The sequence below is a fragment of the Panthera pardus genome, unplaced genomic scaffold (genome assembly GCF_024362965.1).
Source record: "Panthera pardus isolate Hobbes unplaced genomic scaffold, ASM2436296v1 HiC_scaffold_12, whole genome shotgun sequence".
Lineage (NCBI taxonomy): Eukaryota > Metazoa > Chordata > Mammalia > Carnivora > Felidae > Panthera > Panthera pardus.
The window spans coordinates 98,388,002-98,410,515 of NW_026526677.1; the positions used below are offsets into that span (position 1 = coordinate 98,388,002).

The window sequence follows — 22,514 nt, forward strand, 5'->3', positions numbered from 1 at the left end:
CATCAAAATACCAGCCCGGAGCATTCTCTCAAGTCACCTGCCCATCTCTAGCGTTTGCTGCCTCACGCTGCTCCTCCCCCAGCCCGCTGAGAGGCTGCTCTGCCAGGCGACCGGCCTCCACCCCAAATCCAGACCTCTATTTGACCCTCTCCCTGGAGTCCCAGCAGATGTGATGCTGGGGTCTCTAAGAGGCAGGAGCCCATCCCACTCCCCAGAGCCCGAGTTCAAGGGGCCAGAAGACCTGGGTGTGGGAAGAGGGGGAGCTTGCTGTGTGGAGGGCTGCCTGCGATCAGACCGGATTCCCCCTCCACGCTTCCACCCCCAGCTGCGGAGCCAGTCCACAGGGGGCCTGGGGTTGTGCTGTTGGTGGTGGTGAAGGGCGGTGGGGGGGGGGGCGGGGAAAGCCCCGCTTCAGGGGGTCCTTTCAACCATCAGGACAGCAACAGGTTTTCAGAAGTCAACTGGAGACGTCGCACCCATGAACCCTTCCTTCTCCCTCTTTTCTTTATTCAGGAGAGGGGAAACTGAGCCCCAGCTGGGCTCATTGAGTGAAGAGGGCAAAAGCAGAATCTTCAAGGCCCGGACTCGGTTCCGTGTGAAAGCCTTGGGCCTGTGAATTCAGCCCCCCTCCCTCTTCCGCTCTTCAGACTTGCGGGGGCTTGGGTTCGAAGGGGGAGCCCACGGGGCACCGTCTCCACTCCTCAGTGCGGGTACCTCCGGGTCTGCGGGCCCCGGCCCGGGGCTCTTCCCTCAAAGCGACCAGCACTGCGAGGCTTGGGGGTGGGCGAGGCCTTGGGGGTAGTGTCAGGCCGGCGGCAGCCGCAGTGGTGCAATATTTCTGGGAAGCCGCCGCGGCCGGCCGGTTTCTCGGTGGCAGGGGTCCGGCGGGGTGGAGGAGGAGGCGGGCAGAGGCGCCTGCACCGGAGGCCCCCAGCGGGGCGCCGGAGGACCTGGTCTGCTGCTCCTCCGCCCGGCCGTCCCGGTAGGGGCCGAGCGGGGCCGAGCGCCGCCGGTTCTGAGCCGGCGTGACTCGGGGCGTCCGGGCCGACCTCCCGTAGCCGCCGCCTCGGCCAGTCAGCGCGGCCTCGAGACACCTGTCACTGCCCCCTCGCCCGACCCGAGCCGGCAAGGGGGGCTGGGCGCCGGGCCCGGCCTAGCCGGGCGCGCGGCTCCGCGCAGCTCCGGGCCCGCCCCCGTGGAGCGGCGGCGGGGGCGGGGGGCTGCGCGGGGCGGGGCGGGCCGGGCCCCCTCCCCCGCCCCCCTGACGTCAGCCCCCGGCCGCCGCCGGCTGGCTCACTAGGCGCTCGCCCTCCGGCCGGGAAGCATGGGGCCGTCCGGGCTCGTCTGCGCCCTCCTGCTCGCCGCCTGCTGCTGCTGTCGCCGCGCCGCGGGTGAGTGGCTTCGCAGGGGGCCCGCGCCCCCGAGCGGCCCGGGCCAGGGGTCTTTGGCGGAGCGCGCCCGGGGAGCGGAGCCGGCGGCGCGGCGCCGGTCGGGGCTTTGCGCCCCGGCGTGCGCTCCTCCTTCCCGGCGCCTTGCGCGCGTGCAACTCTTCTCCGCGGCCAGTTTGCAGCCTCGATCCCAGAGTATCCCGGGGAGGAGGCTGCTGCCCGGAGCCGGAGGGGGAGGAGCCGAGCCTCTCGGGGGAGCTGGGGGAGAGCTTTTTGCCTCAGGTGCCCACTCTGGGGGCCCGCGGCTGGAGCGGCGGCGGGAGGCGCCGCTGGAGCGCATCCCCAAATCCCCGATTCTGCGCCCGCCTGTTGCTGGAAAAGGCGGCTTGCTTAGCGGGAGGGGGCGCGCCGACGCCTCCTCTCCGGCCTGGGCTCCGAGCCAGGCTGGAGGTGAGCGAGCGGGGGAGGGACGGCGGCTCCCGCCCGAGCAAGGGCGTTGGCAGGGGCTGGGGGGCGGCGTGGGTCGCCTCGCGCCTGTCCCGGTGAGGGGATCCCAGGTGGCAGAAGCGAGGGCTCGAGGGTGCCCAGGGTGGAAGCGCCCAGAATTGTTACGCCTCCCGGAGTGGGAACCACGTTCAGGTGGGAAGAGCGCCCCTGCACCTCGGAGTTTTTCTCTGGAACTGCCTGGGAGCCGGGCGCTCCCGGGTCCACGCTGCCCTTGTATGGCCTGCAGCGGTGTCGCGTGTTTCTCTTGGCTCCCTTTCCCGGGTCCCAGCCGCTGTCCGGCTGGGGAAGGGGAGGGCTAGGCAATACCCAGCTCGCTGGCCTCATGCCCGGTGCCTACAGTGTCCCTGGGGTACCCCAGGCTGCTGCCTCCCAGGCTGACTGTGTTTCTGGGGAAAGGGCTAAATTGGGCTCCACAGCTGCAGCCAATCTAGCCCCGCCCTGCCCCGCTCCTCTCGCTCCGGGGAAACGGAGTCAGGGACGCGAGCGAGGCCTCTGCTGTGGGCTGAAGACCGCTCCATCTGCCCTCCTTGTCTGGGCGCCAGCCCCGGGGCAACAACCCAGGCATCCCTGAGGCCAGCCAGATGGTATTGAGTGACATCACCTCCTCACAGGGCAGGCAGCACGCTGGCACCACTGACGTCACTCTTGCTCACTGCCTGGCCCTCACCCTGACCCCTGGGGGACGTTCTGACCCCTTCGTGCTCACGAGACTCCCAGGCTGGGGGGTCCCCTGAGCGTGTGGGATGTCCACAGAGGTACCGCTTTGGGAGCCTGAGATGGGAGCTTCTGGCCGGGGTTGGCTCGCTGCGTCTTGTGGGAAATTTGGGGAGGGCTTTTTTGGGGGGCAGAGTAGTGAGGTCTTCCCCGCGGTGTGGGGACACAAAGGGGCCTGTGTGCCCCAGCCTGGCACATGCCTTGCATTCCCACACTCTGAGCTCACTGGGAGTGGAGGGGGCCTGGAAGGAAAGGGGCCTTCCTCTTGGCCCACCGCCTGGGTTGCCCCTCTGCCAGCCTCGTCTGGAAGGTGCCTGGTGCTCAGGGTCTCCTCCTGCGATGACCAGAGACGGTCCCCCCCGACTCCCCTGAACTGGGGGAGAGGGCGGCCTGGGGCAGCCGGTAGAGAGGGGTTGAGGCTCAGGAGGGCAGGGCCCTCTCCCGGAAGAAGAGCTGCAGGGAGCCGGCTGGGAGGGGAGGCCACGGGGAGCAGCTGGAGCTGACACCACCGCTGGGGTGTCCCCTCCCGCACCCCAGGTGTGCCTGGAGAGGCAGAGCCCCCCACCCCCGAGCCCCTGGAGGTGGAAGTTGGCGGCACAGCCCTCCTGAAGTGCGGCCCCTCCCACTCCCCGGGCAACTTCAGCCACGTGGACTGGTTTTCTGTGAGTGCGTGGAGAGGGTGGCAGGGTGGCAGGGTGGGAGGCTGTCCCCCTCCCGCAGCCCCAGGACCCTCCCCTCCCCTCCGTCACCCCTCCTCAGGTCCACAAGGAGAAGCCGACTCTCATCTTCCGCGTGCGCAAGGGCCAGGGCCAGAGCGAACCCGGGGAGTACCAGCACCGGCTCAGCCTCCTGGACAGAGGGACTACTCTGGCCCTGGCGCACGTCACCCCCCACGACGAGCGCATCTTCCTGTGCCAGGGCAAGCGCCCTCAGTCCCAGGAGCACCGAATCCAGCTCCGCGTCTACAGTCAGTGCCCCGTCCGTGCCTCGCGGGCGGTGTGGGTCGCGGGAAGCGGTGTGGGTCGCGGGAAGCCGTGTGGTCCCACGCCCCTCCTCTCCTTCCCTTGTAGAAGCCCCGGAGGAGCCGACCATCCAGATCAATCCCTTGGGCATTTCAGTCAACAGCGAGGAGCCCGAGGAGGTGAGCCACGCCAGGGTGGCCTGGCGGGGCCTGGTGGGGCCCGAGCGGCAGCGAGACTCACGGCCTGTCCCCCTCAGGTTGCTACCTGCGTGGGGAGAAATGGGTACCCCGTTCCTCAAGTCATCTGGTACAAGAATGGGCGGCCCCTGAAGGAGGAGAAGAAACGTGAGTGCAGCCCCGTCAGCCCTTGAGGGCCCTGCTTATGGTGCCACCACCTTGCCTTTCGTCGGACCTTGGTTTTTTGAAGCACACAAGCGAGGCCTGCAAACGTTCTCGTGAGGATGTAAACGACCCAGGAGATCTAGAAGGAAAATTCCCTTCTCGCCCCACATCCCCTCCCGGAAAGTAATCTCTGCTGTCAGTTGAGTGACATACCCAGTGGGTATGGTGTAGTCAGGCTGGCCGTTCACTACCCCCGTGGTACCCCCGTGGGTGGGCGTCTGGAGCGTTTGCTGAGGGGCATGGGTCAGTCACTGCGGCATTCCTGGCGCGCGCCCTGGTGTGCGCGCGCACACCGCGCGCCCCTAGAGCAGGTGGATAAGAGCAGTAAAGCTTCGGAGGTGAAGAGTCGCGGCTCCGTGGTGCCTGGCCTTCTGCGGAGGCGGGGGTCCCTCCGGGAGCCCCCTCCCGTAGCCCCTGCGACCAGGGGGTGGGGGCGGAGGCGGGGCCGAGGCCCAGCCTCTCTCCCCTTCCTCCCTGCCCAGGGGTCCACATTCAGTCGTCCCAGATAGTCGAGTCGAGCGGCCTGTACACCCTGCAGAGCGTTCTGAAGGCCCAGCTGGTTAAGGAAGACAAAGACGCCCAGTTTTACTGCGAGCTCAACTACCGGCTGCCCAGCGGGAACCACATGAAGGAGTCCAGGGAAGTCGTCGTCCCGGTTTTCTGTGAGTCCCCGTCACAGCCCTGGGCTGGGGCGGGTGGAAAAGTCAGGCCGCTCCCCGGCGCGGGGACGGCTCGCGGGCTGACGGCCGCCGCCCCCGTGCCCCCCTGTGCTAGACCCGGCGGAGAAAGTGTGGCTGGAAGTGGAGCCCGTGGGCGTGCTGAAGGAAGGGGACCGCGTGGAAATCAGGTGTCTGGCTGACGGCAACCCCCCCCCCCCACTTCACCATCAGCAAGCAGGTGCGGAGGGCGCCCGCGCTGGGTGCACGCGGGCTGCGAGAGCGGCTGGAGGCGCACGCTGCTCACCCCCTCGCTCTCCCCCAGAACCCCAGCACCCAGGAGATGGAGGAGAAGGCGACCGAGGACAACGGGGTCCTGGTGTTGGAGTCCGCCCGGAAGGAGCACAGTGGGCTCTATCAGTGTCAGGGCCTGGACCTGGAAACCATGGCATCGCTGCCGAGCGAGCAACAGGAGCTGCTGGTGAACTGTGAGGGCCCCGGGGCCCCGGACGGCGGGGGTGGGGGGGGCAGGCGGGGGGCAAGCGGGAATTTTGCCCAGGCTGACGCCCTTGCCGTGTCCCCAGATGTGTCTGATGTCCGGGTGAGCCCTGCGGCCCCGGAGAGCCGGGAGGGCGGCAGCCTCGCCCTGACCTGTGAGGCAGAGAGTAACCGAGCCCTGGAGTTCCAGTGGCTGAGAGAAAAGGTACTCAGGCGGGCCTGGGGCTGCGGCGCGTGGGGGGCCGTGTGGCTGTGAGTGATCCACCGACCCCTCTCTCCCCCCAGACAGGCCAGGTGCTGGAGAAGGGGCCTGTGCTCCGCTTACACAACCTGCAGCGAGACGCGGGGGGAGGCTACCGCTGCGTGGCTTCCGTGCCCGGCGTCCCGGGCCTGAACCGCACTCAGCTGGTCCGCGTGGCCATTTTTGGTGAGGCCCTCTGGGCAGAGACCGGGCGGCCCGGGAAGCTACCCCCGGCTGGGTGGTTTCGAGCTCTTCGAGGACGAAAGGCCACCGGCCGCCCCGGGATGCTCTGGCGGGGAGGGGGAGGCAGGCCAGCGGAGTTGGCCGCCACACCTGTCCCCCTCCCTCTCTAAGGGTCCCCGTGGATGACATCAAAGGAAAGGAAGATGTGGGTGAAAGAGAACACAGTGTTGAATCTGTCCTGTGAAGCGTCGGGACATCCCCGGCCCTCCATCTCCTGGAGCGTGGACGGCACGGTGAGCCCACCTCCTTTTCCCCTGCTCAAGCACCCCTGCCCCAGGCTCTGCTGCGGGGACCGGGCCGGGCCCCTGAGCTCCGCCTCCTTCCTTACAGGCCCATGAACAAGACCAAGATCCGCAGAGCGTCCTGAGTGTCCTGAATGTCCTCGTGACCCCAGAGCTGTTGGAGACAGGTGCAGAGTGCGTGGCCTCCAACTTCCTGGGCAGAAACACCACCACCATTTTCCTGGAGCTGGGTACGGGCCTCGTCCGTCCTCAGTGTGGCGGGGTGTGGCGGGCGCGGGCACGAGCTTGTGCTTTTCTTAACCCGCCTTTCGATCCGTTTAACCACAGACTCAAACAGAACCACTGGCCCCAGCACCTCCACTGTCGGTCCTTACACCAGAGCCAACAGCACCTCCACAGGTGAGCAGGCAGTCTGGGCTCCAGAACGGGGGGCCGCGAGGCTGTGCCAGGGCACCCTTATCCTGCCCTGTCCCTGCCCGGGGAGCCCCGGGCTGGGTGGGGCAGTGGTGGAAGCGTGGCCACCTGGGGCCGGGAGTGACTAGGAACATCTCTGTGGGACAGAGAAGAAGCTGCCGGAGCCCGAAAGCAAGGGCGTGGCCATCGTGGCCGTGACCGTGTGCGTCCTGGTCCTGGCCGTGCTGGGTGCCGTTCTCTATTTCTTCTACAAGAAGGGCAAGCTACCGTGCGGGCGGTCGGGCAAACAGGAGATGTAAGCGTGGCACCCCGCGCCCTCGGTCCCCCCGCCCCCCGTCGTGCTACCCAGCTTGTTGCCTCCGCGGGCACATTCCCTGCCTGCTCGAGTGCCCGCTCACCCCTTAGGAGCAGGAGGGGGACGCTGTGTGAGTGCTCCCTGCTCTCCTGCCCGCTGCATTCACCCACGCCTTCTCCCTTCCATTCACTGCGTGTTTCCCTTCCCTGAGCTGGCCCCACAGCACCTGCCTAAGAGCCCCATCACCCAGTCCAGCGTCTTTCCCAGCGACCTTCCCTTCCCTTGCCCCTGAGTTGCCAACTTCTTGCCTCCCTCCCTCCTCCCAGCACGCTGCCCCCGTCTCGTAAGAGCGAATTTGTAGTTGAAGTTAAGTCAGATAAGCTCCCAGAAGAGATGGGCCTCCTACAGGGCAGCACCGGTGACAAGAGGGCTCCAGGAGACCAGGTAGGAGGCAGTTCCTGCGGCCAGTGCCTGACGCCTCTCCAGGGATTGGGAGCCGCGGGGGCTAATGGCTCTCGTCCCCTGAACACTCTCTCTCCCTTTCCTCCTCCTCTACTGGAGACTGGGAGCAGGCCCGTCTTGCCTTCCTAACACTAGTCCCAGGTTGGTAGGGCGAGGAGAGTGGCCGGGGGACCGTGGACAAGGGGTAGCTCCCGGGACTGACAGCACACACTCTGCCCTGTCACCGCCACCTTTCCCCGAACAGTGCCGTGGCTCAGGTCACCGAGCTCGGTGTGGCCAGTCCAGTTCGGAGCCTAGGCCCTCCTGCCCCGCCCCCTCCCACCGCTTCCCTCCACGCCTCGTCCATCAGCTTTGGCTTCGGTCCCTCATCCCTTCAGCGCTCCCACCCCAGACGCCAACGCGGTCCCCCCGCGCTCCCCTTAACCTCTCTCCTCTTCACCTACTTCTAGGGAGAGAAATACATCGATCTGAGGCACTAGCCTGCTCATCACACTGAGTGCCCTTCCCGCCTGGAACACTTCCTGCTCCCTGCTTACCCTCTCCCAACACTCAGGATGATCGCCAAAGCCTCTAAAGCGGGGCAGGAGAAGGTCCCTACTCCAGCTGGCCTGCAGACCCCATTTCTGAGGGAAGGGCCGTCGGGAGAAGGTCCTCTTCAAGGACCGACCCACCGCGGTCTCGGTTGGGTGAGGCTCATCCCAGGGAGGGGGCCTCAGTATCCCGGGAGTGGGAAGGAGCTTCTTGCAGACCGCGTTTTCTCTGTAGACATATTGTGGATGTATATACCTGTTTTCTACCAGCAGCCAAGTTAGGTAGTCTGTTTATCTGGAGCTGGTTTCTGCCCCAAAGGCTGGCGTCCTCATTCGGTTGTGTCACTGAGGTGAGGACACACTGAGCCCAGGCCCCTCTCTGCTGAAGTATGTTGCTCACACCGGTTCTGGAGAGTATGTACCCCAGCATTCATTACAAAGCAGCTGCCTGCCTGCCGCGGGAGGCCCTTTTGTGACCCACCTCTCTGGGAAGAAGCCAGGACTGGTGTTGTTCCTTAGATCTTGTTGTCCCTGCAGGGAGGAAGCTGGGCAGTTTTCCAGAGTTAGGCCATTGTGCCCAAACCCCCTGCGTTAATTTGGCTCCCATTGTCCTGTCGGGGGGGGTCACGTAAGACTGAAAGGTGGGGTTAGGGGACAGCCATGAGGTCCAGACTGTCCTTTATGACGATTAAGACTGTAACTCTACAAGCACCAAACTTCTATAAAGTGAGCTAATGGCCTTAAACCCTGGGAGAAGGGCCTTCCCTAATGGGAGAATGGTACTTAGGGATGAGAGCTGGCCTGGCTGGAGCTTTGGGGTGTGAACGTGTATCTGTGTGTGCGCACCTGTATGTATATGTGGTTTCGTTAGGTTGTGTGTAAATTTGCAAATTTCCTCTATGTATGTATATATATATATATATATGTATATGTAAGAAAAATAAAGCTTAACTGTCCCAGAAATCTCACCCCGTTTTTTATTCATCATGGGCACCACCGCAGCCTGGGGTCTCCACAACTGGAATCGTACCGAACAGAACACAAAACCCTTCACATTTAGGAGCAGGGACCAGAGGTTCCCTCTGCTTCTGAGCAAACAGCTCCTGCTCCACCACAGAGGATAATCCCCCTGCCTCTCAGCAGCAAGGCCGCCTCGCTCTAAGGCAGCTCTCAGGGCCCGGCAGGCTGTTGGCAAGGAGGAGCTATCAACTTTTTTCTAGGCTTTCCAGCGGCTCGGACTTGCCTTGAGGTAGCAGCAGACTCACCACGATGACTGTGCGGGCCTGGTCTTTCACTCTCCCACCCCCACGGAAGGGCAAGAACTCCAGGCTGCTACAACAAAAGAAACTTTATTTAAAAATATTTTTTTTTTTTTTTTTTTACAGACACGGGTGCTTGAAAAAGCTCTTTAGTTAACTGTGTATGGAAATGAAAAAAAATTAATAAATAACATTAGTATAACAGACCTCTAAACATTAATACATTGGCAAAACAAAAGGGACGTCAAATGAAAACCAATCTTAAAGCTCTGCTCTTCTCTGTAAGAATATTTACCTTCTGTCTTATTCTTTACAGGTGAGAAGGATTAAATACTGCTAATAGAAATTTTTTTTTATATTAATGACACATTTTTAAAATAGTCCACAAAAATCTCCTCTAAGTTTTCGTTTTGTTTCATTTTTAACACTGATATACAAATTGGGACTCTATTCCGGAGGAAGCATCAAGTTCTCCTCAGCCCCACCCAGGCCAAGAATGTCAAAATCCTAAAGAGGGAGGACGTTCAAAAGAATGGTTTCTCTCCCAATTCTTGATTAAAGGCAGGGAAGAACTGAAAGGGGAAAGGGAGAAGTAAAATCTCAGAAAACTATTTTTCCTTTTTTCTTAGCTGAAACTGACCGTGACCACCATGCTGAGGGCCGGGCACGTGGTCCTTGCTGCCTTCCCCAGGGGAAAACTGGACCCGCAGAGGGCACTGGCTGCTTAATGCTTTAAGACTGAAGTCTGCAAATGAAAGGAAAGCCACGTCTCGAGGGAGAGGCAGGAGGTCTAGGCCAGCTCAGGATCCAGCAAAGAGAAAAGACACACACCACGTCTGTTCTCAGGAGGGTCCGTCCTACGCTTTTCCATGCAGTCGAGTCACTAGCAGGCCCAGAGGCTGGCACACTTGAAATGGTCCAGGGTGTACCTGGAAATCCCAGAACAGTCTCCCTCTCTCCTTGCTGGAGACAGAGCCTTCAACCTGGCGGCTGCGATCCTGACTAGAGCCAACCGAATGATCCCCAGGGGAACACGTACTCCAAAAGAGCATCACGGCAGGGAGAGGGGACCCCAGACGTGCCTCACCTATCTGACATCTCTCCAGCCACACAGAGCGTTTCCTCCTCCCCCCAGTCTGTAAGGATGGACACTCAAGGTAGAGGAGCTAAGACTCTGGTATTTCCATATTAAGTCCTAAAATGCAGCCTGAGTTACAGTGCTGCCTTAGAAAGGCACAAAAATGTTTGGCTTTTTTTTTTTTTTCAGTGTGCTAAAAATTGTTTTGTTTTGAATAAAGGAAAAAGATATATAAGGTTAAAAATCCCAAGTCACCACAGCCAGAAAGCAAATGTAGGAGGAGGTACCTCGTAGCTGCCATGCCCCTACCACATGTTTCAGCAGGAGGTCAAGGCCGAGACACGGAGACCGGTAGGTCAGGAGGCATCCACTCTCACGGGCAACGTGCCTGCAGGCTTACCCAGACAGCAGAAGGAAGAAACCGAGGAAGAGAAAACACACAGTCTACAGACTCCTACGTGGTTCTCTGCCTCTGCGGTTTCAAGACAGCCATGAGCATGGCTACCTCGCCCCGAGCAGGGTCCGAGGTAGGGAGGGAGGAGGGAACGGACACACGGGGCACGCGACACGCGAGCAGGTTGGCGCACTGGGCGTGGGCACACGGCGCCCCCCTCGTCGGGGCTGGGCGGGAGGCGGAGTGAGGCCCGAGGAGCTGCCCGGGGCGTGTGCCCGAGCCTTCCCCCTTCCCTGGCCCTCCGGTCCGGCTCGGGCGCGCAAAGAGGACTTGGGAGAGGCAGTGGAGGGGTGCCCCTCACGTTCATTTCAGGAGCGGGTCAAGAACGTGGAGCCGGGCAACCAGAACTCCGCTGATCTGTTCGGCCGCCTGAGCGGTAGGAGAGCGGAGGCTGGCTTTCAGCCTTTGCTCTGGGCAAACAGAGGGAGCGGCCCACCGCGTTTTTCTCGAGCGTTACACAAGGGAAGCGGCAGGGAGAGCTCCAGACAGCTGTTGCTCTTAGCCAACAGCTGGCCCTTCCGTTCTTTTCCCGTTCCCATCTGAATGTGAGGGAGCCTCCGGCCAGAGCTTGCTCCTCCCGTCCCGGTCCCCCCGCCTCTTACGCGGGTGCCGCTGCTCAGACCCAAAAAACACTGCGCTCCCCTGTGGAACCACGCCAGATTTCCTAGGACACGGAGGCACCCGGCCCTGCTGTCCCTCTGCTCCTTGATTCTGGCGCCCAGTCCAGGATACCAACTGCAAGGGCTGACGACCCACCCTTCATCACGTGCCTCAATGTGTATCTTTGGATTACTAGGTTACTTCTGTGTATTCCTAACGACTCCAACAGCTTAAAAAAGTTACAAGTAATTATGAACGTGCCTTAAGAACACGGGACAGGCTCTAGGATGAGGTAAGCAAGATCAAAAGACTTAGTAGGCAAGCAGAAGCAGTTTTTTGAAAAATAAAATTAAAATTAAAAAAGGCTCTGATACAGGACTACAAAGAAATCAAGTGGACAGGGGAGACCAGGGTTCCCGGTCTAAAGAGCTCTCAAAACTCTTCTAAACTGGAATCTACATCTAATTGATATCCTGGCTACTGTCCCGGTTATTATATATTCCTGCTGGCTATGGGGAAGTAGTTTCTGAGGTACCCCGGAAGGCTTGCCCAAGAATATTACCGCAGGGCTCTCCTCGAGGAGGAGGGGAGCCACGGCCACAGGCCCATAGAATGGATGTATTTTCGGTGCTAAAACTTGAAGAGAGCCCAAAAGTCCATGGGTGGCTACAGTGGGATGTGTGATCTGCTCTCCAAATAATATGAAAGAAGGCTAAAAACCTGAGATTGAATGAAGGCAAAGAAACGTCACCTAAGAACAGACTAGCTCCGGAACAGGAGAAACGGGTCCTGAGGAGGGAGGTAAGAAATCTTGGATGCCAAGACTGATAAAGGGATTGAAAACAGGAAATAAAGAAACAAAGACAACGATAACCCAAATTAAGCAAAACCCAAGAATTTTCTCAACATCCCAGACACAGTCCCATGCCTACCTTTCTACTCTAAAAAAAGGCAGTATGCCAGCAGTTTTACTACTAAAATACCTTTAGGGTATCTATCCTGCCTATAGCCTCTTCTCCCCCCATCTCCCACCCGAAGGGGCACACCGCTGCCGCCACACACGCCAAGGCTAACTGGTCAGGCGTAGACACCCGGGCAATGTGCTGGGCTGATCGTGTTCTTTCTCGAGAATCTGAATGAATCAAGAGGCACTGGGAAGCTGTGTACGGTGATCCCTAGAGCTGGGACGTCGTGTAGACTTGGGGACTGGGTCGTCTATTCCAGGGCTGTGCCTGACAAGCAGGAGAAAGGACCGAGTGCAAAGTCTGCCAGTCCCAGCCCAGCCCCATACAAGAATCAACTGTACTTCTCACACTGGGGTCTATAAAATACCCTGTATCCTTAGGATTCCCTCCTTTCTTTAGCCTGAATACCTGTTTCTGACATCCGAAGGATTCCTAAACAGGACAAAGATACAAAACTGTGGCTTCCTTTCACTATGAACCCTCCTCCATGCACTGCGTAGCTTTACGCGCTTCTAAAGAAAGACAACGAACACAGGCTGAGGTCAAAGTAGTGCCAGTAACACTGCAGGTGGACTTAGAATACTTCAGATTGAATTCTAAAGCCTGAAAGTCTAGCAGGAGAGTGGTGACGTATGTATTCTGATGCTAAGTTCTAGGGTCCTAGGCTCCTTAGCCCAGGAAAGGCTGGCATTTCTGAGAACTGAGTTCCATCTATTTTGCCGACTGGCTCTTGGGAGACCAAAGGATCAGCTGAAGACCAGGACCGAACAACAGGTATCCGCCCCTCTCCCACACCTGCAGCCTTTCTAAGACATAGAATCGGCTGCAAAGGGTGTTGGAAGACTGGAAAATAAGTTCCAAAGAGAATGGGAGGTGGTAACAGGTCCCCGAAGGGCGACAAGGAAACTTCACAACAAGGGGGATTAGGAACTCCAGCAGCTCAGGAGGAAGATCAAGGAAGGCACTAGACTGGAGAGGAACTACGGGCAGATGCTTTACTTAAACACGTAACTGCCCTAACTGTGCAGCTGAGCCAACACACCCCTCAACCCACCAAACAGATTCCACTGAAGTACACAAAAGACGGTGGGTACCCATGAGACACGTTGAGGAATCTCCCAGAAAGTATCGAAGCTCTAGGAAGACGACATGGGTTAACGGAGGAGCCTTGAATCGATTTTACCCAGGACAGCTCTTTAAGGAAATATAGATCTACATAAAAGAGCTGTGAATAAAAACTGCACCATCTTTTGGGGAGGAGCTATTTTAGGGCCAAATGCAAGTCCTGGACAGGGAGGGACACGGAGAAGCTGGCGCTTCTGGCACATGGTAATCGCTCATACACATTTGCTGAACGAACAACCTAACTGGTAACCACCAGGCCAGGCCGATGGTTAGAATACCACTGTTCCCTGGGCAGCGGTCACCAGAGTCAGAAAGGCCAACGGCAGGAGGGGGGACTTCCTTAGCTTGGGAAGGAGGTCTAGAACCCTGACTGTCATGAGGTGAGGTAGGAGAATATTCTGCATCAACACCATCGCCAACCACCCACACACACAGGTGTCAAGTCTGATGATGGTGCCTTGAAGGGAATGTACAGTCCCTACTCTGCTAGCAAATTTACAAAAACTCATTTGTAGGTCTGCTGTTTGGACCCTAAGTTATATTTTAGTTTTCTATAGAGGAGATAAATACTTGAAGATTGAAGAACAGCGACCCCCATCCAAAAATTTTAACCCAAGGCAGCTGAATGACACTACGAGCGCTACCCCCCATCCTGGGCCCTGGTGTCGTCTGTATGGGAAGAGCACAGAAGAATGGCGGAGTGTGTTGAGTGGGGGGAGGAGGGCTAGTGGAAGAGAATGGCCGTCCAAGGTGCAGATCGTTACTTACATAAAAATGAACAGATGCACGTGGAGACCGGAAAGTGCCCAATCTCTTATTTTCTTAAAGGGAGGTATATCACAGAGCCCACAGGTTTTTCTGCTCTGGGAATCTTTTACTTTAGCGGAAGGAGCACAGAGGGCAGCTGGCGAGGCAGGCCGTGCAGGGCAAGCCAGAAAGAGGGAAAGGAGACTGGACTGAACAGAATAGCCTAATGCATCTGAGAAAAAAGAAAAACATCAAAGTGACTTTTACCTTATCCACCTGGCAAGTTAACACAGAAGGAACCACGTGTAATTCGGAGGGAGAAGGGAGATGGGTTTACCCAAAATGGCAAAACGCAAAGCCTACTTCTGAAAGAGCAATTCTAAATTCAGAGCAGAGCCCAAGAACTAAAAACTGCCATACGAATGGAGGACGAAGAAGGTGGTATTTGTGCCTTAGCCCGAGGAAAATTTAAGAAATTCAAGTTTTGGAAATACCCTCAAGACAAGCCTCCACGTGAAAACTTTCGTTGAGACTACCTTGGCGACCTGAGGCTTGGACCCGGGTCTGTACTCACAGACCTGAGGAGAGAAAACCTCACAGAATGGTCTCAGAAGCTTGAAAGCCTACAGCTACCCAGCTGCCAGGCCGATGACCAAGCCAATCAATGAAGCGTGTGTCCAACACTGGGATCTGACACCCCAGTTGGAGGCCTGACCCCATGAGCCACAGGGGCGCTCAACTAGGAACAAAAGGATGAACTCGCCCTTAGCCTACATATGTAAGGACATACTCTCCAAAGATTCTGGATACACTGAACAGGCAAAAGATACGCAGAATCAGTGTTCTGTTCTCTTGACACATCTTCGGACTATGGGCAATGTCTGCAGACAAGGAAAACTTCCAGTGTGGGCAGGCATGGAAAATGCTGCCATTTCTTCTAGTTTTTCGTCTGGGTCTTCAGCACTTAAACAAAATACAAGCTGAACGTTACCACAAACGAAACCCTATCCTTACTGGCTTTTAGAAGGAGACGCTAGGTTACTGCCACTCTCCCTGCCCCAGCCACGACCATCAGGACCTCCTGCACCTGACGGTGGGCTGGGCTGTTTTCCGCCACGTGGAGCAGACATTGGGGAACCAGAGCAAATCAACAAGAAGTCCTGTACCTTCTACCCTGGGAATGTAAATGGTTCGGAGGCAAGAGGATAAAGCCAACAGGTCTAGGAACAGCTGAGAGCCAAGAGAAGAGTTAGAAAAAATTTTAGTTCCACAGATGACAAGATGAGAAAGAAAACCGATCTGAAGAGATTCTGGATCTAAAGACAAAAGCGTGACTTAGATTTTGAGGAGGGCAGATTTATCAAAGAGCAGGCGTGCTTCTGACAAGCGAGGGGGTACACCCGCTTTGCTGGGGAAGCCAGCAAAGACCGGACAGAGAACTGACCCAACTCCAGGGGTCATTTCGCAGCACCTCCAGGAACCGACTAACGGGTGCCCCATGCTGGACCCTGAATCTCCTTTGTAACCTGCAATTACACAAATCGTCAGGCTTCTCACATACGGTCTCTGACCACAGTAAAGTCATTTATACACTGAATGCTAATCACCGTGGAGAACGCAGTCACGAGAGAGTACACAGGACTAAGGTGACGAGGAGACGGAAGGACGTGCTACATGCCCAAAGCCACAGGCACAAGAGAAACCCAGCTGTCGGAGGCCCCGATGCGGGACTGGGGCTGTCAGCGCAATGCTGCACCACCATGGGTGTCAGCCCCTTTCCTTCGAGGGCAAAGAGCAGATTCTCCTCCGAAAATATAACCTGGCTCATGTTCAAAGGGAGACACCCGTATAAGAAGCTGGAATTAACTCACCGGGAAAAAAAAAACCCAACAGAGACATCTTCACTATTTTGTGCATCTTATGTAGAACAAGGCAAAGAGCCTGTGCGTGAAGCTTGCTAAAAGTTTTGTGGTATTCGGGTCAGAAAGCCATTGCTGGAAACAAATGCCCTTCCCTTCCCGTGAAGCAGAAAAACCCACGGCCTACGTTAGAACACATACCTGGCATCAAGGCAACGGACTCCCACAGACCATCTTCTGGGGAGGGCATGGAATGTATCTGAAGGCCTCTTTCTCGAATCAGTCATTATGGAATTAGGACAATGAAAACATCGTACTTTAACAGAGTCGATGTTCCTAGGGAAACAGTGCTTTGGAGTGACCAGTGTTAGCTGCTAGATCAAACATGACTATAAGGATACAGCAACAGTACTTTTTCCCCCACTACCCATCTACCACACAAACCAACACCGACCATCACACATAATAAGGAACAGCCTATGAGCCACCCGGCTTCAGTAAGTCTGGTCACAGCAAGCCCACTGCCAATGACAGACACCGAGGAGGAGGAGGAAGCAGGACAAAGGACAGAGGGAGGGTGTTCTAAAAATACAAGACTTGAGCTATGCACGTGGTAACCCAAGCCGTCGGGGAGTGTTGAAGTTGTAATACACACTGGGGTTGGGTAGAATACCACAGTAGATGGAAGTCTTTAAACGATTCCTTCCTAAACCTCTTGTGCTAATTCCCTGCCTGGGATTAACACACACAGCAGGTTAATCTTATAATCACAGGACACACGCAACCACAGACAGACAGAAACACAACCACATCCTTAACCCAGGGAAGTCTGAAGTCCCCAGTGAGGATTTACAGCACAATACTTCTCCTACTGCTTTCCGGACTGTTCCCCAGGTAGGCTACCATTTACTAAGAATCCACACTCTAAGGTGAGGACTGAAGGACACCTTCGAATCCACTCTCAAAACAAATAAAATAATAAAACACACTAGCTGCTCCATGTTCATTCCACTGCTTTGAAATCTTGGAACCACAGATGCGAAACCCCACAGAGAGGGCGAGACCTCACCGCGAAGTCTCCAAAGGCACCTCTGCCCTTACAGGTGCCACTCCAGTAAGAGCGGCCGGCTCACTGGTCCTCTGACGCTGCAGCGGGGCGGGGGTGTGCTAGGTGGCGACGTGGGCAGGAGAAGAAATAGAAACAAATTCCCGGAGGATATTTTTGGCCATTTCGATGTTGTTGTGGGCAATGACCAAAGCTTTCTGAATGTCCTGGTAGGAGTATCCCTGACTCATGAGGTTCTCGATCTCGCTGGAGAGCTGCGGTGGGGCGGGGGCGGCACCGCCTTGCTGACAGCTACCTGCTTTTCGTTCAGAGTTGATTCTCCGAGGGAACGGTTTGGGAGGCCTTTCGGGAACTTGGGAACCCTCAGTGAAGTCTAGAAGAAATCAGAAAGAAAATATTTGCAAATCTGGCGGGGGCGGGGAGGGGGGGAGATCCCCACTTAACGGCAGGAATAACAGTGTGCTAAGATCAAGGTATTACCGACCTACTGTACCTGGGCAGGGACTTGTGCTCTTAAAGGGCCGGGTTTTACCGGTTCCAGGGTTTTAGCAGAAAGCCTTCTCCTCCTCCTCACAGCGGGAGCAGCCTTCTAAATATACCACGCACCTGCTCCGCTGACAGGAACACTGCTGTCCTGGGCACAGACACCTGCATCCGCATCACGCTTTATACACTTTTCACACACAGAGTGCCTAGATTATTTAAAACAACTTCTCCGGCAGGGCCAAAGACACTAAACTTCTCCTTCCACAAAGAGGACAACAGAAATAAGACTAAGCTGCAGTGGAGAAGCGTTAAACAAGGCTGGGCGGGTGGGGATCACCACCTGTTTGGGCAACTGGATGTATCTTTTTTGCCAGCTGTCCTGAGCACAGTCTTCAATTTCCAAAGTGACAGCAACTCTGGCTGCTGCCCTCCCAGGCAGCCACAGGTGCAAGGGCAGCCCCTGAGAGTCAAGGCCCAAATGTGAGCTGGCTCCGAGCCCACCCAGTGTGCTTCCAGAGCCGGCGCGCCCTCGTTCCAATGGGACAGGGCCCGGAAGTCAAGAATGCGTGCTCTGAACCATCAAGCTTCGTTACTGGTGTCATGACACGCACCCCAAAGAACCAGACGTCCTACCTAGCACCAGCCAGGAGCAGCCACGGGTTAAGGAACAACCTTGTTTCTAAGTCTGGCAGAATCCTAAAGAGTCTGACTTCAGTTCAACTTCCTAATGGAGACCCCGGGACCACCTTTCCTCCCACGTAGACTAAAACAGACTTAACATCTGGTGACAAAAGCACTGTCACCAGGCAGTCACCTCTGTTGCAATACAAACCGGGAGCCACACAGCCATTCAGCACAAACCCAGGCCGGCCTGGAGACTCACTTGCGGTGGGGTCGCCTTCCAGAGACAACCAGCCGAACGAAGAGCTGGCGTTAGAGATGTCGGACAGAGTCCGCCGGGCCAGCACTGCCGGCACAGGCGGCTTGGGGACGTCATAGCCATCCTCCTCGTTTTCAGACTCCTCGGGTCCGGTGCTGGCGTGGGCCGGGGCCAGATTCCCTTCACCTAGAGAACGGTTTGTGCGGTTATCTTCTGCGTCTCACACACACACCCCGTCTTCTAACGCAGCTCGTTCGTTCACACATGGCCAGCACGCAAGCTACCAATGGTCTACCCTGGGCCTGACCGCCATGGCAGGCCCCGCGGGTGGAGACAAAAGAACAGAGAAAACGCAATCTGCACCGACACTGCGGCCCTGCTCTCCCGAACGTGGTAAAGGCTACCCTTGTCAGGGTTAACAGCCACTGAAGCCAAAGACTCAAGTGGCATTTTATAGCATTCATTCAACATTTCTACTGGCGTTTCACCTCGCAAGACCAGCCAAAGGGCCTGTGTGTGCTGCCTTCTTGAACTTTCAACTTGGTAAGCTAGTTGATATGGGAATTGAGTATTCACCACCCACACACAAAAGAATTTCATCAATGCTAAAAAGCAAAGGAAATAAAAGGGAGCTGCCAGCATTGTGGGCCCAGGCCACAGAACCCAAATGTCTCTAGGCCCTGGAAGGATGAAAAAGTACAAAGGGAACTAGTTGCGTGAACAGGAAATAAAACAGAGGAGAGGGTTCTACTGCCCCTGGATCAAAGATATTTTGCCAAGAAGATCATTTAAAAGAAGTTTCTGCCTAGAATCAAGCTGTCTCAAATAGCGAAGTATGACAGGCTCATTCCAATGGCACATCAATGATTTTCAAAGTAGCAGAATGGCTACTCACCAAAGGTGCTGCTCTCTGTGACAGCCGGTGCCGCCTGGGACTGAATATTATACATTGCTTCATATGTACAGCTATCAATCTGCTGGTCACAATCACACGCTCTGAACCAGAAGGAAAGTGGCATATGATCTTCAGAAATAGAACTCTGTTATCTGCAAACTTATTAAGCCTGGTCTATTCTTAACTATCCTAGACCCTGAGTCTATCAAGATAGCATTTTCCTTTTGCCAGGATCACTAATAAATGGCACAAGATCGACTCTTACGATGCACAATGGACGTGTGGTTTTGTAACTACTGTGACAGTGAGGAAGCCTAAGTGGAATTGCTTCTAGGTGCGAGGGGCCAAACGCTGGGGTATGTAGGCTCCACACGTCTTTCTGCTTTCATTCTGGCCGGATAACATCACGTAGGGAGCAGCTAGGCAGGTGAGTGGTGTCAACTTAATTCCCAGAAGACTATCGTGAACGTACCGTGAACTCTGGGTTGTGTCCAAAGGCCATTTCCCATCCGGTTTTGGAAGTCCTAGAGGCCTGGAGGAGGGGGTCATATACTCCGTGTCCTCCTCACTTTCACCCTGCTCCCCAGGGGGCAGCTTTGGCACAGGAAGAGGCCTGGGAGAGGAAGAAGACAGAAAAAGAAAATGAAAACGATAAACAAGCTGCAAAACGTGCAAGTGTGAAATGAGAGTCTTCGAGACAGACCGCAACTCACTTCTGACGGAAAAACACATGCCACCTAGGGAACTGTTACTTCTCCTGGTCGAGACAGGTTCATTATTACAAAACACACTAACTTCAAGTTTTGCTTTCAGCTGACCACAGACACAGCTATGTTGTCTGAGATGGGCTACACGGGAACAGTGCTTGAAGCCAGTTCGTCTCAGTCCCCAAATAAACTGGGGTCCCAGCCCAAGAGCTGGCGTGCCGGTTTTTCCCTCACCAGGCACGAAGCGAGCAGCAGCTGTGGCCTTCTGACAATATGCTAGGAACCTATGCCAGATGCTAATTCTTAACATCTACCTATGGTTTCAAAGACTAATACAGCTTGTTGAAAGCTTCCTCATAGGTTATCTCCTACTTTAATCACTTTTCTCTTCGTTTTAGAAAACAAAAATCTGACATAAAGAGAGATCAAGTGGTAGGTTAGCATCAATTCTGAGATGGCATCTCCCATCTTCTGACTCCTGCTTTGGGGATCTTGCCGTTCCACCCGAAGCTCTCACCTAGCAGTTCTGGAATCAAAACTTCTCCTGCTCCCTCCCCCCACCCAAGAAACTTGACAAAACCAGGGGGAAAAAAATCAACAAAACAAGACACATGCACATGTGCACAAGCGCACACACATACACACAACTGCTGCCGGGAACGTGAGTTAAAGAGTGTATCTCCTCCCTTCCTCTTTGTACTTTTTTTGCACATCCTAACACTCGATAAGGAGCATCTACTGGATTTGTCTGTATTTACTCCATGTTTCTTTTTCCCAACTATAAAAGCAATAGCTGCTTATTATAAAACACTTAAATGTTACAGAAACCTAAGACAGAGCAACAGTCCCTATAATCTAACTGCAGGTTTTTCTTATGTCTACGTATTACTTTGTGTTCCGCATGCTGAAGTTTTGGGGTGGAAGCATATTAGTATCTACAATTTGCTCTGAAACGTGCCCAAGAAGTCAGACAGACTGACAGATGGATAGGGACAGAAGTATATAGAAGGGTGCCTGGCTGGCTCAATTGTTGCAGCGTGTAACTCAATCTCAGAATTGTAGGTTTGAGCCTCACGCTGGGTGCAGAGATGATTTAAAAACAAAAAGTACATGGAACTAAAGGGTATTATGCTAAGTGTAATTCGCAAGAGAAAGACAAATATATGACTTCACTCATATGAGGAAGATACAAAACAGATGAACCTAAGGGACGGGAAGCAAAAGTAATATAAAAACAGGGAGGCGGACAAAACATAAGAGACTTTTAAATACAGAGAACAAACAGGGCTGCTAGAGGGATTTTGGGTGGGGGGATGGGCTAAATGGGTAAGGGGCATTAAGGAATCTACTCCTGAAATTACTGTTGCACTATATGCTAACTTGGATGTAAATTAAAAAAAAAAAAAAAAAAACAAAGTGTAAGTGAGCATAAGAAAATGTTAATAGAGCCCGGGTGGGGAATATATGGCTGTTCACTGTAAAAATCTGTCACCCTGACTCTATGCTTGAAATTTTTCATAACAAGTTGTTGATGGGAAAAACCCATCAAGATTAAGAAAAAATATCAAGTATTAGTGAAGATACAGGGAAATGGTACTTTCAAATAGTTTCAGAAATGAGACATTGGTACAATTTTCCTAGAGTGTAATTCAGCAAAAATATTTAACCAAACAGGCATACACACGGGCTCAGAAATTCCATTTCTAAGAATTTTCCCTAAGGAAATAATCAGGAATACTCACTAGAGCATTATTTATGATACTGAAAAAATAGGTGCTAACCGGTCAAATAAGAATGTACTGAATAAAGTAACTTTGGAACCACATACGCAGCAATATACCTGAAGCCAACCGGGTCCCTCAGTGCCTTAGAGGTTCCAAGCAGAAGCCTCAGAGGCCTACTTCCTTCTACCACAGTCATTCTGTTCTTATCTACTTTACCTACTAAGGTTCCCATTAAGCCAGTTCTGCTGCTTTGTAATCATTTGCAATAACCTGAAAATCATTGTAGTAGGAGACTATATTATGATGTCCTAGGACGTTCAAGATCCTCCTAGTGAAAAAACGCATGCACAACAGGATTCCATACCCACATAGAATGGCAACGAAGATATTCAAATTGCTAACCACTGTCTGAACCTAGGTGTTAAGATTATGGATAACTTTCATTTCTTCAGTGTCACGTATCTCTATTTTCTAAATATTCTTTAGCATATTACTTCCATAGAGAGAAAAAGATCATTAAAGGTGCAAGCAAAAGCAAGCAAAAGCTTTTTAAATTATTAGAATCTTTTTGTTGATGATGTTAATAAAAGTATACAACTGCACTTCCTTCCTCATTAAGTATCTTGGCAATACATCAAAACACTCACAATCTCTTGTCCTGGTAATTCTACTTTGGATGTATCTCTGGTTATGTGAAGATGTTCAATGAAGCAAATTTATTATGGTAAGAGGTTTTATACAAAATAAGTATCCAACAGGGCAATGGTTAAATATGTAATGTTATATGATACTATATAACCATTAAAAGTGACTATTTTGAAAACCCTTTTTTTTTTTAAATTTTAGTTAACATATGTTGCAATACTGGTTTCAGGAGAATTCGGTGATTCATCACTTACATGCAACATGCAGTGCTCATCACAAGTGCCCTTTTTAATGCCCATTGCACATCCAGCCCATCTGCCACCCACCTCCCTCCATCAATCCTCAGTTTGTTCTCTATCGTTAAGAGTCTCTTGTGGTTTGTTTCCCTCTCTTCTTACCTCCCCCTTCCATATGTTCACCTGCTTTGTTTCTTAAATTCCACATGTAAGTGAAATCATATGGTATTTGTCT

At 54.5% G+C, this 22,514-nt stretch overlaps 2 protein-coding genes across 4 annotated transcripts in view; one reads left to right on the forward strand and one right to left on the reverse strand.

The window, feature by feature from the left end:
• The first annotated feature begins 1,262 nt into the window (after positions 1–1,262).
• On the forward strand, positions 1,263–8,516 carry MCAM (melanoma cell adhesion molecule). The gene is given in 17 exon segments (XM_019468893.2): positions 1,263–1,391; positions 3,147–3,271; positions 3,369–3,576; positions 3,680–3,750; positions 3,828–3,915; positions 4,455–4,634; positions 4,747–4,838; positions 4,840–4,869; positions 4,954–5,116; positions 5,213–5,331; positions 5,412–5,553; positions 5,722–5,843; positions 5,941–6,082; positions 6,180–6,251; positions 6,414–6,561; positions 6,888–7,005; positions 7,473–8,516. Coding segments are annotated over 17 exon segments (1,917 nt in total). The 5' UTR covers positions 1,263–1,324; the 3' UTR covers positions 7,503–8,516.
• CBL (Cbl proto-oncogene) overlaps positions 8,506–22,514 on the reverse strand; it is an 85,137-nt gene continuing 71,128 nt past the window's right edge. The window contains exons 13-17 of one of the 3 annotated variants that reach the window (XM_053900371.1): positions 19,440–19,580; positions 18,968–19,068; positions 18,076–18,258; positions 17,002–17,079; positions 8,506–8,882 (exon numbers count right to left, since the gene is read on the reverse strand). In XM_053900371.1, the coding sequence (XP_053756346.1) occupies positions 8,845–8,882; positions 17,002–17,079; positions 18,076–18,258; positions 18,968–19,068; positions 19,440–19,580 (541 nt within the window). In that variant the 3' untranslated portion in view covers positions 8,506–8,844. The other 2 variants (XM_053900370.1, XM_053900369.1) reach the window with 2 other exon arrangements.